The 13,554-nt window shown below is 34.6% G+C and overlaps 1 protein-coding gene across 4 annotated transcripts; it reads left to right on the top strand.

Annotated features, from left to right (window-relative positions):
• Window positions 1-227: 227 nt before the first annotated feature.
• Window positions 228-12,308, top strand: MTA1-like (metastasis associated 1-like). 4 transcript variants are annotated; one of them, XM_070106075.1, is made up of 13 exons: window positions 228-441; window positions 2,225-2,386; window positions 6,174-6,281; window positions 6,760-6,989; window positions 7,119-7,439; window positions 7,512-7,700; window positions 7,815-8,090; window positions 8,155-8,354; window positions 8,421-8,671; window positions 8,744-9,292; window positions 9,403-9,530; window positions 9,583-9,698; window positions 9,762-12,308. In XM_070106075.1, the coding sequence occupies exons 1-13, from the start codon at window positions 414-416 to the stop codon at window positions 9,928-9,930; spliced, it is 2,727 nt and encodes a 908-aa protein (XP_069962176.1). In that variant the 5' UTR covers window positions 228-413; the 3' UTR covers window positions 9,931-12,308. The 4 variants fall into 4 exon arrangements, with proteins under 4 accessions (XP_069962176.1, XP_014098151.1, XP_069962177.1 ...); XM_014242676.3 differs by having other exon boundaries at window positions 6,757-6,989; XM_070106076.1 differs by lacking the exon at window positions 6,174-6,281.
• Window positions 12,309-13,554: the final 1,246 nt, after the last annotated feature.

The raw sequence follows: 13,554 nt of genomic DNA, 5'->3' as shown, positions 1-13,554 counted from the left end.
TATAAAATATTTTAGGTATATAAATGGTTTTGTAGAGCTGAACCGATAATGGGTGAGCATTTGCAATGAGTTAAAACCGTTTTCTGGCAACATTTGTAGCCAATTCATGATCCCCAGAAATTTAGATATATCTACATATTCACCTTAGATGTCGCCAATATTTGACGATAGCTGTTGAATCTGCCAGAAGGGGACGAACTCTTAAAATTCCACCACGAAACTTTTTTGACATTTGACGTTTTGTGTTTTCTAAGATGGCGACGAAAAAAACGCGTCTTTTGTGAATGTAATCACAACAAATTAAAATTAACGCGATTAAATGTGAAAAAAATTGCATGCAAATAGTGAAAAACCATCCTTAAAAAAGTGCTAAACACTTTGTGTGTGAAATAGTGTGCAAAAATTAAGTGAAAATGGCCACAAATATGTATCGGGTTGGAGGTAAAAATTTTCCATTTTCTCTTCTACGTTTTGTACCTTATTCGTGTCTTTCGGCGCTGGCGTTTTTGCCGCTGTCGTCGCCGCCGCATTTGCTGCTGCTGTTGCTGTCGTTACTGCCGCAATTGCTTGCTGGTGCCGTTGCTGCTGCTATGGTGCACTGCGTGTGCTATGGCCTATGCTGGTATCGCAGCTATCAAAGCTATTGCCATTGCTGTCACGTCGCAGCTTATGTTTCGTCTGCGTCGTCCAAAACTGCATTTTGCACTTATGGCTTGCACTTGTATTCTGTATATAAGATTAAATAAGAAATGTGCAAGAAAATGGAATATTAAAAGTTGTGTCAACTGTGATAAAAAAAATTAATCTAGCTGAGTCCATGTATCAGCTTTAAGTAACTGTCGATAATTTTGGAATACGACGTCCTAAATGACTAGGCAAATAATATGTAGTATACTTTTTGCATCACATTAAAATTTCATTTACTGAATCTGCCCTTAATTAGCTATTGGTTATTTATTCCATTTAATGAAATTGATACTTTTTATAAATTTTTATAATGTAGAAATTAATGCAGATCATCTTTGTATTTGTATAGTATACATAAAAGTGCTTTGAGCCGCTTGCTCACTTGCTACCGATCTTATCATTACGTGTATTGCAACATAGATAAATAGAGAAAGTTTATTAGGTATATACACACATTCGCACTAATGTAGATACATACAATTGTGATAGTAAATTTGATATTATTTAGTTGCAGACAAATATAAGCGAAGTTTTAAACTTCATAGAGCGTTTAAAGCATTGAAGGATTTAACATGTAGACATGCTTATATAAACATAAGTAGGTACACATGTGTATGTGTTTTATACGGCAGAAAAAGCAAAAGAACAGGTTTCCATTTCTAAGCTTACACGAAGTCTTTCTCTACCAAAATCTTAAATACACCAAATTAATAATTAGCTAAAACAAACAATTTATTTAAAATCGTATGTTTGTGTTTGGTAATTACATTTTTTCTAAGATTTTTGAGCTTTGGTAAAGTAGGTAGTTATAATGCTTTTCTTAGGATGCGTGTTTCTGATCATCGTCGAATGGTTAGTATGCTGGTTAATGCCGCGTTTCTCTTGATGTCATTATGCCATGTGGCATCTGTGCATATGTATACGTTTTTCCTACATTTATACATACATACAACAGTTCACTCAAGTTACGTGTAGTAATAAGCACAGCAGGAAGACTAATTTATATTTTCTCACTTGTTCAGTGTCTAGTCTGTACAAGTAGATGCAACTTATGTGAGTTTTTGTATTCGTTATACTCTTAAGAGTTTCTGCTTTTGCGTGAACTCTGCATTGATAATTATTTTCACTGCTCACCGCATTGGTGAAGATCGAATATGTTTACGCGTATGTTTGGCAGGTGGGTTAATTAGAATATTCAGCAAATAGGCATACTTCTTTCAGACGCTATATTGCGTAAGTATTGATACAAATTGGATCAGTAGACTATGCACACACATAGCCGAACGTTGTAGCTTAGTGACTCTATTGCTTGGCTATTCGAAATAAAGTATTAGTACTCTGATCTATAATCAGAAATCTAATATACTTTCCGATCTATTTCTCCGACACTGTCAGCAGCAGCTAAGAACTGACGTTCGCTTTTCTATGAGTTCTATTACATTATGTTTTATTCACACAAGGCTTTATAAAAATAATAATATAAGAGGATTATTAGATGAAACCTTATATACATATAAATATATATTTTGTGTTTCAGATTATGTCTATGTCGAGACAAATCAGAATAGCCCATTTTTAATACGTCGCATAGAAGAGTTAAATAAAAATCAATCCGGGAATGTGGAAGCGAAAGTTATGTGCTTTTATAGAAGGCGCGATCTGCCGAATCCACTGGTGCAACTGGCCGATAAACATCAGCGTAAGTCAATTAACATTACAACACATTATTTTAATTTTTTTTTCATGTGTGTGCATTTAATTGATTTTTTTAAAAATAATTTGTATTAAATATTTTCATATTACACTATATGTTAACAACTTTATTCTAATGGATATTTAAATTTATTGGCGTTTCACTAATACTATATATGTAAAATTTCCTTTCATAAAACTAAATCTCAGATAGTTTAAATAAAAGTCCATTGTAAAAAATATATGCGGTTTTAAGTATTTTAATTACTATTTTTATCGATGGGCTTTTGTTTGTTACTATAGATTTAGTATTACTATTGATTTAGGAAATCAAATAAAGATCTTCACACTTTTTTTATGGTGAAAATACCTTGGTTGTAACTAAATTTGTAAAGAAAATTAATGAAATCATAAATATAGTTCATGCCGGTATGAACTGGTAATGTAGATCATTACGCACAAATGCCTATCCATATATGTTCGGCCATTCGTTATCACACAAATATGTGCATTTATATTTTTCAACCAGAAACAAGTGGTATCGTCTACGATATCCAGCGTATTACCAAGAGCAAATAATCGGCAACAGTTTTAAACACAACAAGCCGAATATATAGGGCCAGCAACAGTGTTTTAAATATTCGCATCTGTATCGATGCCTAATACACAAGACATGATTTCTCAGCTAACCAGCCCAGCCAAACAGTCACTCAGTCAGCCAGTCAACCATCCGAAACTACAGTGTACAGCAGAGCAACGAGTAACATACAAAAACAAGTGCAATAACCACAACGGCAGCAAGTAGTAGCAATAACAGCTGCAGAGGCTGTGACTGAGACCGAAACTGATGCTAAAGACAAGGGTTGAGAGGACTTCACCACTTGCATTTATACGTTATATACTTATGCCCATACATACATACATACATAACTTCAAAAATGTATGCATATATTTGCTCAGTCGTTGCTTCGCGTAACTTTGTCTAAACTACCCGCTCCTGGTACCTAGATACCGTTAGGCACTAAATAGAATAATTTTCGGATATCGGTAGGGAAAAGTGGTGGTCTGCGTTTGTTGGCAAAATGGTGGGTGGGTGAAAATCTATGTTGAATGCTGCTATGTTTTTGGGTGTACATAGATACATGGAAATATACAATATACCAACATTTGTGCGAAATAATGTATATATCTACGTATATATATAAAATATATAAATATACATACATACCATACCCATACCTATGGTAAATGCGTGCGTCAATGGCTAGGTGTGTACTGTCAGTTGGTCGGTTTTCAATTGTGGGTGGGCGTGTATGAGCGTACGAAAATCAGGCTAAAGGCTGCAACGGCACCTTCACTCTTCGCTAGAGTTGCAAGCATATGTTCAAACATACAAATGTATATTTCTATATGTATTACGTATGTGTGCGTAACTAAATTCTGGCAACAATAACAGCAGAGAACACAAAACACCGACTACACGTTGTCCACTCCAACCACCACAGTTCATACGAGTGTGCGCTAACCATACCAATATACACACCCACACACCTACACATACAGATAGGATTTCAATGTTTCAAAGGCTGCCTGTGCATGTCCCAAATGTAGAATATCGCGGGATCTAATGTATCCACCTGGTACACACCGCATCCGCATGTCAAATTTTTGTTAAAGTAAAATTTCGATTTGACTTCATATCATAAGCACATCCAACCAATGTACTATATCCAAATTATACATTATTAAGATAAATTACAAGAAAGAATAATTCATAAAACTGATAACCACAACTACCATATTTGGATGTGTTATATATGCAGTATTTTTATTAGTTTGCCGGAAGTTTTGACTTCAAACTAATCAAAGTTTACTACAACCAGTAATGACGTACATAAATATGTATGTACATATCTCATGCGTCTTCCTAACCTTACGACCGCAATACATGCACACGTGCATATATTTTTCTTTTCAATCGTTTGCCTGTGCAAAAAAGCGTCACACCAGGCCTGCTTGAACGACGTCCGCGTGAGGGGGTGGCAGATACCACAAAAGGCGTTTTGGCCGCCTACTCAGTGGTCTACACCGTTCTACTGTACGCGGCGGCTCCATCGCGTTTGCTTGTGTGTGTGTGTTTACCTCCACCCCACCCAACCTAACGTTACCCATTCGCACTGTGCTAACCGACAATTCCAGACATCTTTGCTGAACGAAATACCACTCTAACTCAGCCCATAACAACTTTTTCTTTCCACCCCATTCAATTTAAAGCCATTGCATCATATTGTGCTTCCTCTTTTTTCGGCTATCGTTCGTACACTCGTAGGTTCTGTTGGTGGTAATCCATTTCCGTTCTACATATTCGTTTCTGTTTGTTTGTTTATTCAGCTTTTAAAGTTATATACATACAATATAAATATTTTTAAGTCTATCATTATAGTATATACATATTTATTGAATATCTTTAAGAATATAATATATATAATGATTAATAATTATGGCTTATATTGAAGTATATGGTTTAAATTCGTTTTTAGTTTAAATTATTAACTAAGTTTTACTCTCCGATACTCATTCGCTAGAACCTTAGTCAAGCTTTTTCTTCTTCATTTTATGATACCATCTGATCAAATTTGACCCGGACTGCAAAAAAAAAAACTAAAAAAAAATTGGATTTACACGCATATTAATATTAATCTTTATTATCGCCTTCAAAATAGGCTATAAAAAAAATACAAGCAAGCCAACGCTTAATCCAATTTTCAATACATTTGTTTTTGTTGTTATATGCCTCGGTTAAGGTAGTCTTTAGTGACTTCAGCGAATTTTGGGTCGTCAATCGCTAGATTGTTGGGACAGTTTCGACATCATATTTATGAACCCTTATCTCGTCACCAGTAGTGATGTGTTTGATGAATGTACAGTCCTCAGGCCCTCAGACGTTGTCAATCACTTTTGTGACCTCTACTCGACGTCGTTTTTGCAAAAGATTCAGGCTCAAAATATGTTGAGTCGATCCATAAGAGATATCGAGATCATCTGCTATCGTTCTGATGCCAATACGGCGATTTCACGGCTTTCAATGAATGCTTTGTGTCACCCAAATACTTATGTTCGTGATAAAGTGGGCTTTTCAAAACACTCCGTAGGCGTGGTTCCTTTGAAAACACAAAATTTCAAGCAAACTCGTTAAATTTTTAATCCATGGTAAAAATTGGTATACATACTTTTTGCGTCGTAAACAAACAGCTGCCGAAATACAATACTTGAAGAATGGAGATTAAACTTCACACGAATTTTAAAAACGTTGTACCAATTTAGGAAATTTTTTTTATCGATCCGAAATACCCCAGTCCGGTTGAAATATCTTCAGATGGTACAAACGTTTTTAGAAAAACAGCCACAATTAGTATTTTTGCAAATGAAGCAAGAACTTGATGGCTGTTATAGAATTCGTCCGTGCCATTATCTAGATGCACTATTAAACTACCAAATTTAAAGCAAACTTTTGTTGGTATATAAAATAAACAAAAATATATTAAATTCCTTCAAGTTGTTAAAATAAATAATTATCTCTGGAAAACTATAATATTTCATTTTGTTAATACAATTATTATTATAATTTCACATATTTTATATGTATATTTTTCTTAATTTTCACAGTATACAAGTAGTTGAAATTTGAAATTAAATTTTTATACACATAGTACGTATATATATCTATTAGCTTGCACATAAAATCTGTTATGAATTTTTCACTAAATCCACATACTTATCCCCATCGAACATAGTGGCGACCGCTGAAGATTCTCCACTGGCTACGAAGCTGAAGAAAACATGGCTTAGAACTCCAGTAGGCGAAGAGCAAGCCGCACAAGCAGTATTAGACCCTTCGATAGGTACCGATTAAATTCAATCACTCAACATCACTGTAGTGTATCATAGAATTTTTAACAAAACTATCAAACTACTATTAAATATGTTGAAATACAATGTGTTTGTATGTATGGATTATATTTTTCAGTTTCGTAGATAAATTTGTGGTTCTTTGTAATTTAGATTAAATTAGAGTCTCTCAAATTGGCATTTTTTCGATATGCTGGTAGTGCTATGTTTTCGGTTACGTCTTGATTTTGATATACATACATAAGTAAGCTTGAATGTATTTCTTCTACTGATTGGATAATGTAAAGTTATTTTCAAATACGTATTCGATACTATTTTTTTGAATATTATTTTCCTGTGTACTCGTATATAGAAAACACGTTATGAATATACATTTGTATGTATGTATGTATGTATCTGAGTTGTATAGATAAACGTGTAATTTCAACACACTGAACTGACTTTTCTTTTTTTACTTTATCATTATAGCAGCTTTGGATGAGGGGCTTAATAGTCCTATACACCACGGCCCCGGTGGTGTTGGTGGGGCAAACTCGGAAAAAGGTGAATCACTAACGGCCAAACAACGCTATCAGATCAAACATCGTGAATTGTTCTTGTCACGCCAAGTCGAGGCACTGCCCGCCACACAGATACGTGGCAAATGTTCGGTTACATTACTGAACGAGACGGAGTCCCTGCAAAGCTATCTCAGTAAAGACGTGAGTCGTAAATTTCGCATCGTACGCTAGCTACATATGTACTTTCTTAGACTTGTTATTACTTCACCATTTCCTTTGAATATATATTTTACTGTTACATTAACCGATTTAATTTCTTCATTCAAATAGGATACATTCTTTTATTGTTTGGTGTTCGATCCTAACCAGAAGACGCTACTCGCCGACAAAGGCGAAATTCGTGTAGGTAGTCGCTATCAGAGCGAAATACCTGCGAAGCTTAAAGATGTTACGAGTGATGAGCGTAAGTTAGAGGATCTCGAAACATTGGTATGGACGCCACAGCATAGCCTAAACGATCGTAAAATCGATCAGTTTTTGGTGGTGTCGCGTTCGATAGGGACATTCGCACGCGCGCTAGACTGTAGCAGTTCGGTGAAACAGCCGTCGTTGCATATGTCGGCCGCAGCAGCCAGTCGTGACATAACACTGGTAAGTATTTTCCATATTTTATATGATTCTTTGTCACATTTAATTGTTTGATTCATACTTTGTGTATAACAGTTTCATGCCATGGATACGCTGCATAAGCACAAATACTCTATTGAAGAGGCGATGTGTTCGTTAGTTCCTTCCACTGGGCCAGTACTCTGCCGCGACGAAATTGAAGATTGGAGTGCCTCGGAGGCGAATTTATTCGAAGAGGCTTTGGACAAATATGGCAAAGATTTTAATGACATTCGACAAGACTTTGTAAGTATTCAGCAGATGAATATCTATTTGTATGTATTTGCTTAGCAAAAATTCTATAATAATAATTCATTATACATATATTGATATATTTTCTCGATACTCATTTATTTACAGCTTCCTTGGAAAACTCTGAAACAGATAATTGAATACTATTACATGTGGAAGACGACCGACCGTTATGTCCAACAGAAACGCGTGAAGGCCGTGGAGGCGGAGCTTAAACTGAAACAAGTGTACGTTCCGCAATATAATCAAGTGAATAAGAGCGGAAGTGGCAGTGTCTCAATAAAAGGAGGTGCCAATATATATAACGGTACAACAAATGGTGGTGCGGATCTTTCCAACAATGGCAAACCATGTGAATCTTGCTCAACTGTTAAATCTTCACAGGTAACAAATATCTATTTGTAATTTATATTGAAGTATAAGTAAAATAAGCATAATTTATTATTAGTGGTATCCATGGACTGGCAGTGGCCACGGTAACAGTCGTCTTTGTCAAAACTGTTTTGACTATTGGAAAAAGTACGGCGGTTTGAAAAATGCCGGCAAACACGAAATCGATCACGAACCCAAAAAGAAAGTAGCTCCAGTCGTTGTGGAAGTGATTGATACCGAGAAAGTGAGCGATTTGTCTAATCGCCAAATGCACAAGTAAGCTTTAAACTGAAATAATTAAATACAATATCTAATATGACTAATTTATACGTTTGCTTTCAGATGCCCTATGGTTAATTGTGATAAAGAATTCAAATTAAAAACTCATTTAGCGCGTCACTTCGATCAGACGCATGGCATCGCTCTTATGTCGGGTTCGCCACGGCCCATTATGAAAACTCGCACCGCCTTCTATCTGCACACGAACGCAATGACGCGTCTGGCACGCGTTCTCTGTCGAAATTACATAAAACCCAAAAAGGCAGCGCGTCAAACATCGTTTGCGATTAATACGCAGCTGGTGAAGCAAGAATGTGAGTTTCCACAAATTCGCTGAATGTGTTATTACATGCTAATATCATAAATAATTGCTTATTTCCTTATAGTTACGAATCGAATAAATGACAAAACTGCAGCCGATATAAAGAAAATTTTATTGATGAAAAGAAAAAAGCGAGAACGCGGCAGTGTTACTAAAATCGCAAATCGTTTGGGCTGCCCTGGCATTGGACCGCATGAATGGTTAGTGTTGACACCAAAGGACAAAATACCAAAACCCGATGTGGTCTCATTTCCCAAACCGCCAAAGGCCGCCGATGGCAGTTTATTGTATGATCGCGTGCCCAATAAGGTTTTAGAGCTCGACAAGGATTTAACCATTATACCAGCTCCAGCGCCGGTAGTTACAGCTCCAATAGCTGCTGCAGTATTACCTGCGGTAGTACCTGCAATTTCGCCTGCGTCAGTGCCAGTTACAAAGGTGGCAACAATCAATGCGGGGACACCAGCACCCAAAGTGACAGCAGAGCGTTCCAGAACAGTTAAAGATTTGCCCCCAGCTGCGGCATCGAATAGTAGCGGTGGATCTGCAGCAGCGCGACGTACTGATTGTTGGCGAAAGCGTGGTCGCGATCGGAACGAGGAAGCTGCCGATGGTAATGAGTGTGTGTTGTGTAACGGGAAATTACACTACAGAACACATGATGGTCCACACAAAAACGTGTGCATGTTATTAATCTATTTTTGAATTTCAATATAATTATAGGCATGCTTTATCCAGTATATCCGCCTACTAAGCGCCCTAATAAAGATCCCATGCCTTCGCATCGTCCAAGCAATGAGCAATTTGCTGCAATGATGGCTGCGGCGGGTCATACCTTAACGAGGCATCATGTAAATAATATATATCTTTAATTTTGAGCTGGTTTTAAATTTGTTTTTATAGCTAAATGGCAAACCGAAGCTAGCACAAATGGGACGCACCGGTAATGGGCGTAAGCAGGTTATAAGTTGGGTAGACGCACCAGATGATTATTATTTTAGAGCCACAGATGGCAGCAAGTAAGCATAGCTGGATTTGCCTTTGTTTATAATTATATGTAATATAAATGATCGAATTGATAGAAAATGGCGCAAAACACTTTCACCTGCCGATCTTCGACGAGTTGCACGCAAACCTTGGCGAGAACTACCAATCAAAGCACAACAAATTGCACAGATGGCACATGTTGTAGCGACACCAGCTGTGACGGTGAGCAGACAAATCGAACCGCAAGTTGTAATACTCGACTGACCGTCGTCAGTGGCAGCAATAAAAACAAGCACAACAACAACTGGAGTAGTAACAACAACCGCAGTAACAGCTACTGAAACAGCCACAACAGTAACAACGTCATTAAGCCGCAATGAGAAATTTCTGCAGCAGCAGCAGCAGCAACAGCAACAGCAGCAAATACAAAAGCAACAGCTACAACTACAACAACAAAGCAAAACTACACCACCACAACGTACCCCACCTCCTTTTCCATACACAATGGATGCGTTGCTGAATTAAATATTTGTGTGATTTAAGCTTCCAATCATACATGGACCCTCCCCCTATGCTATATCTATATAGATCTATGTACGCGTGAGAAAAGGTAGAGCGGAACGGCCAACGTGTAGCTTTTGCACCAATGTACGCTTGCGTAGGTTGTATTGGTGATAGCATGTGTATATAAAGAGAAAGCAGTGGAAATGATCGACTAATGATCAGGCGAAAATAGTCTGATTGGTGAGAAAGTAGTTGGCAACGGCGACAAGAAAGTTATGGACAACGATACAGTTACATACATATTTACAACATTAATAGTGTGTAATTAAAACTATAAAATGAAAATGCAAACACAAAAAACAAAAATATATATACATATAGAAAATTATCACATAAGCTAATTCATCACAACATATATATTTATGCATGGCATGCATGTATTGAATATGTGTTGATATGTTACATATGTCTATACAGAATGTGGCTAAACCTCAGTATAAAATTAAAACCGTAACTACACAACAGTTACAGTTATAAAACTATTTAGGAAAAAAAAAAAAATTGTTCCATCAAACTCTAAACATTATTTTGGTCGCATTTGTTGATTCCAACTTGAAATAATTTTAGTTAGTATTCTAATTGCCTATGTTGTCATTTGCCATCTCATATTTTGCTGCGTAAAATAGTCTGTCTTCTCAAACGTATGCCTTTGATTTACATCTGCTTTTAGTTTAAGTTTATATTTCATGAAGTATAGATTCTTTTACTATTTTCAATTTCACTCATTTTGCTTAGTTCAATAAGTGTTCAATGTTAATTTCATGTTATGCCATAGGGCTTACTGTATAACTGCAATGTGAAACTACAAGTGTCACGAATTGATTTATCGTTTTTTAATTAAAAAGATTTTGAAAGAAATAAGAGGAAATGCTGAATTGTTTTCCACTGCTAAAACTTATGTCATAGATATATATGTACAATTCGTCAATTATAAAAACAAAACATAAAACTTTTTTTATTTTATTTCATATACATAAATATGTGTAAAATTACCATATTTCCAACAATTCGCATCAAATGTATGTTAAGTAAATATTCTCAACAATTTGCCTATTATCGTGTCCTGTCGTTTCGCACCACACACAGTGCTGCATAATTTTAACTGCTTTGACTATTTTGTTACAGACAGCTTTCAAGCTCTAAATGTTGTGTACATTTTCGTACGTAGCAGTGAAACATGTTTAAACACATCATTATTTTAATTTCTATGTTTTGTTTTGTGTTGTTTTGCCATTCGGTATTTGAAATTGTAATTACATTTTGACTTTTTGCTTTTATGTGCTTTTTGTGTTGTAAAACGCGCTGAACTGAATGAAGTTAATTTACATGAACATAACATAGTAATACACAGAGCCAAACCCCAAAAAAAATAACTAAAAATAACCTATTTATGACACTCCACTACACAACCTAACTATGCGATTGACCGAAAATACGTACTTTAAGGCGATTTAACCAATTTAATATACTGCTAAACCAGAGGCGGTTAAATGCCTTAAGCCTCAAAATTGTTAATTACACTTTTTGAAAACAAAAAAAAAAAAAATTAAATTAAAGATGTTGAAAATTATAAAAACAAATCGCATAAAAACTCAAACTTAACACATAAAACGAGCAGAGTAAAGAAAAAAAAATTATTTTTTTCCTCCACTATATCTCACAAGGTTGAGGCGTTTTTGTTTGCTTAGGCTTTAGCACGAAATTCATATTTGCAAAAGGCTTAAGTAGAAAAGAGCATTTCAAAGAGCGGCATTGCAAATTTCATTTAAAATTTTATACAACAAAAATAAAAAATAATATGAATATGAAATAAAAAAAATAAAAATCTAAAAATAAAATACATATATACATATTTATGTAGTCGTATTTGTAATTCGTAGTTTACATATATATGCATAATATATGTAAATATATATATATATATACATATATATTTTACTATAAAAATTTACTTTACAATAAAATTAACAAGAACAGTTAAGCGCAAATGTTGCGCTAGAGAATGATGTCAAGAAAAACCGAAAAAATTTTAGTGTAGTTCGAAACTTAAAGTAATATACATATATTTCTAAGTGTAAGCATTTTTTAATGAATTAATTAACGGTTTAATTATTATAATAATAATAAAAATAATATATATATATTATGTCATTAAGCGTGTAAAAAATTTAATTGATTTATTGGAAAAATGCAGAGAAACCCCCAATAAATTGTAATCATAGGGCAGTGAAGACAGCAATAGCCATATATTTGAGATTGTGCTGGAAAATCGAAACAAACCTAACGGTTAATACAAATATGTTGAAATTTCGTCCTATCTCAGAGACTTCGTTTATAAAAATGCTTGTTTTAATTTCCATTTCGAACAATTACGACTAATATACAGTTAAACTAATGCTAGGCACATCTTTTTATTTAGCTTTATTTGATATATTGTAGTTGCGTTTCACATTTGTAATGAAATTTTTTTTTTTTTTGTCATTATTCATTTATCTTTTGTCCATAAAACAAAAAAAAAAATTAATATCAAAAGCGACCGTTGGGTTTTCATAACCGGAATTAAAAACGGTTTAATCCAGTTAAGGAATAATAGTACTACTTGCGGAATGTTTAATTGCTGTTACATCAACAAAAGCGATATTAGCAAATTCTTTTTTTTTATTATGAAAGTATGATTGTCAAAAGGAACATCCATTTAAAAGTCAATCATCGCCAATTATCATTTCTAATTGTCGTTCAATTAGTTGAGTACAAAGCTCCACGATTTCATGAAAAGTTTCTACATTTGAGTTAAAGCTTGGGTTTTGATGAATGGCTTTGCACATTCAAATAAGATTAAGAAGTCATTTATCTTATAGTAGCAAATTATATTACAATCAAATTACATATTTTACTTTAAGCCAATAACGTGATTATTTGACTTGATATTGATTACTGTTTATTCTCTATTTATGCTTTTTGCTGATATTTATAGAAAAATTTTGACTTCAATAATGGGTAGTGCAATAACTTATTTGAACTATATCTTTTTACTAATGGGTCTTGGAAAATGCCTGTGTAAAAAGCCAACGCATCGAAGTGATGTTGTAGTGTGAATTCATATTAAGATACAAACTAGTAAGGTCACTTAATATAAAGCCAAATAATATTATATTAGAGATGAAAGTTATGCAGTTTTGAGTTTTTATATAACTTATATAGTGATCACAGTGGCAGTAATAGTAAAATAATATGTACACCTGCATATATTTATTTATGCACATACATTTGATGAAGGATTTGTTTTGTGCGACATCGCCGACACATAATTATGTATGTACATAC

Source organism: Bactrocera oleae, chromosome 2 (assembly GCF_042242935.1).
Source record: "Bactrocera oleae isolate idBacOlea1 chromosome 2, idBacOlea1, whole genome shotgun sequence".
NCBI classification, from domain to species: Eukaryota; Metazoa; Arthropoda; class Insecta; order Diptera; family Tephritidae; genus Bactrocera; species Bactrocera oleae.
This window is presented reverse-complemented; position numbering and strand designations above follow the sequence as displayed.

Coding starts and splice junctions, on each gene's coding strand:
- MTA1-like (XM_014242676.3), top strand. CDS start 414: ATGGCCACAAATATGTATCGGGTTGGAG. Junction 6,282..6,756: donor AGTATTAGACCCTTCGATAG/GTACCGATTAAA, acceptor TTATCATTATAG/CAGCTTTGGATGAGGGGCTT. Junction 9,699..9,761: donor AGAGCCACAGATGGCAGCAA/GTAAGCATAGCT, acceptor TCGAATTGATAG/AAAATGGCGCAAAACACTTT.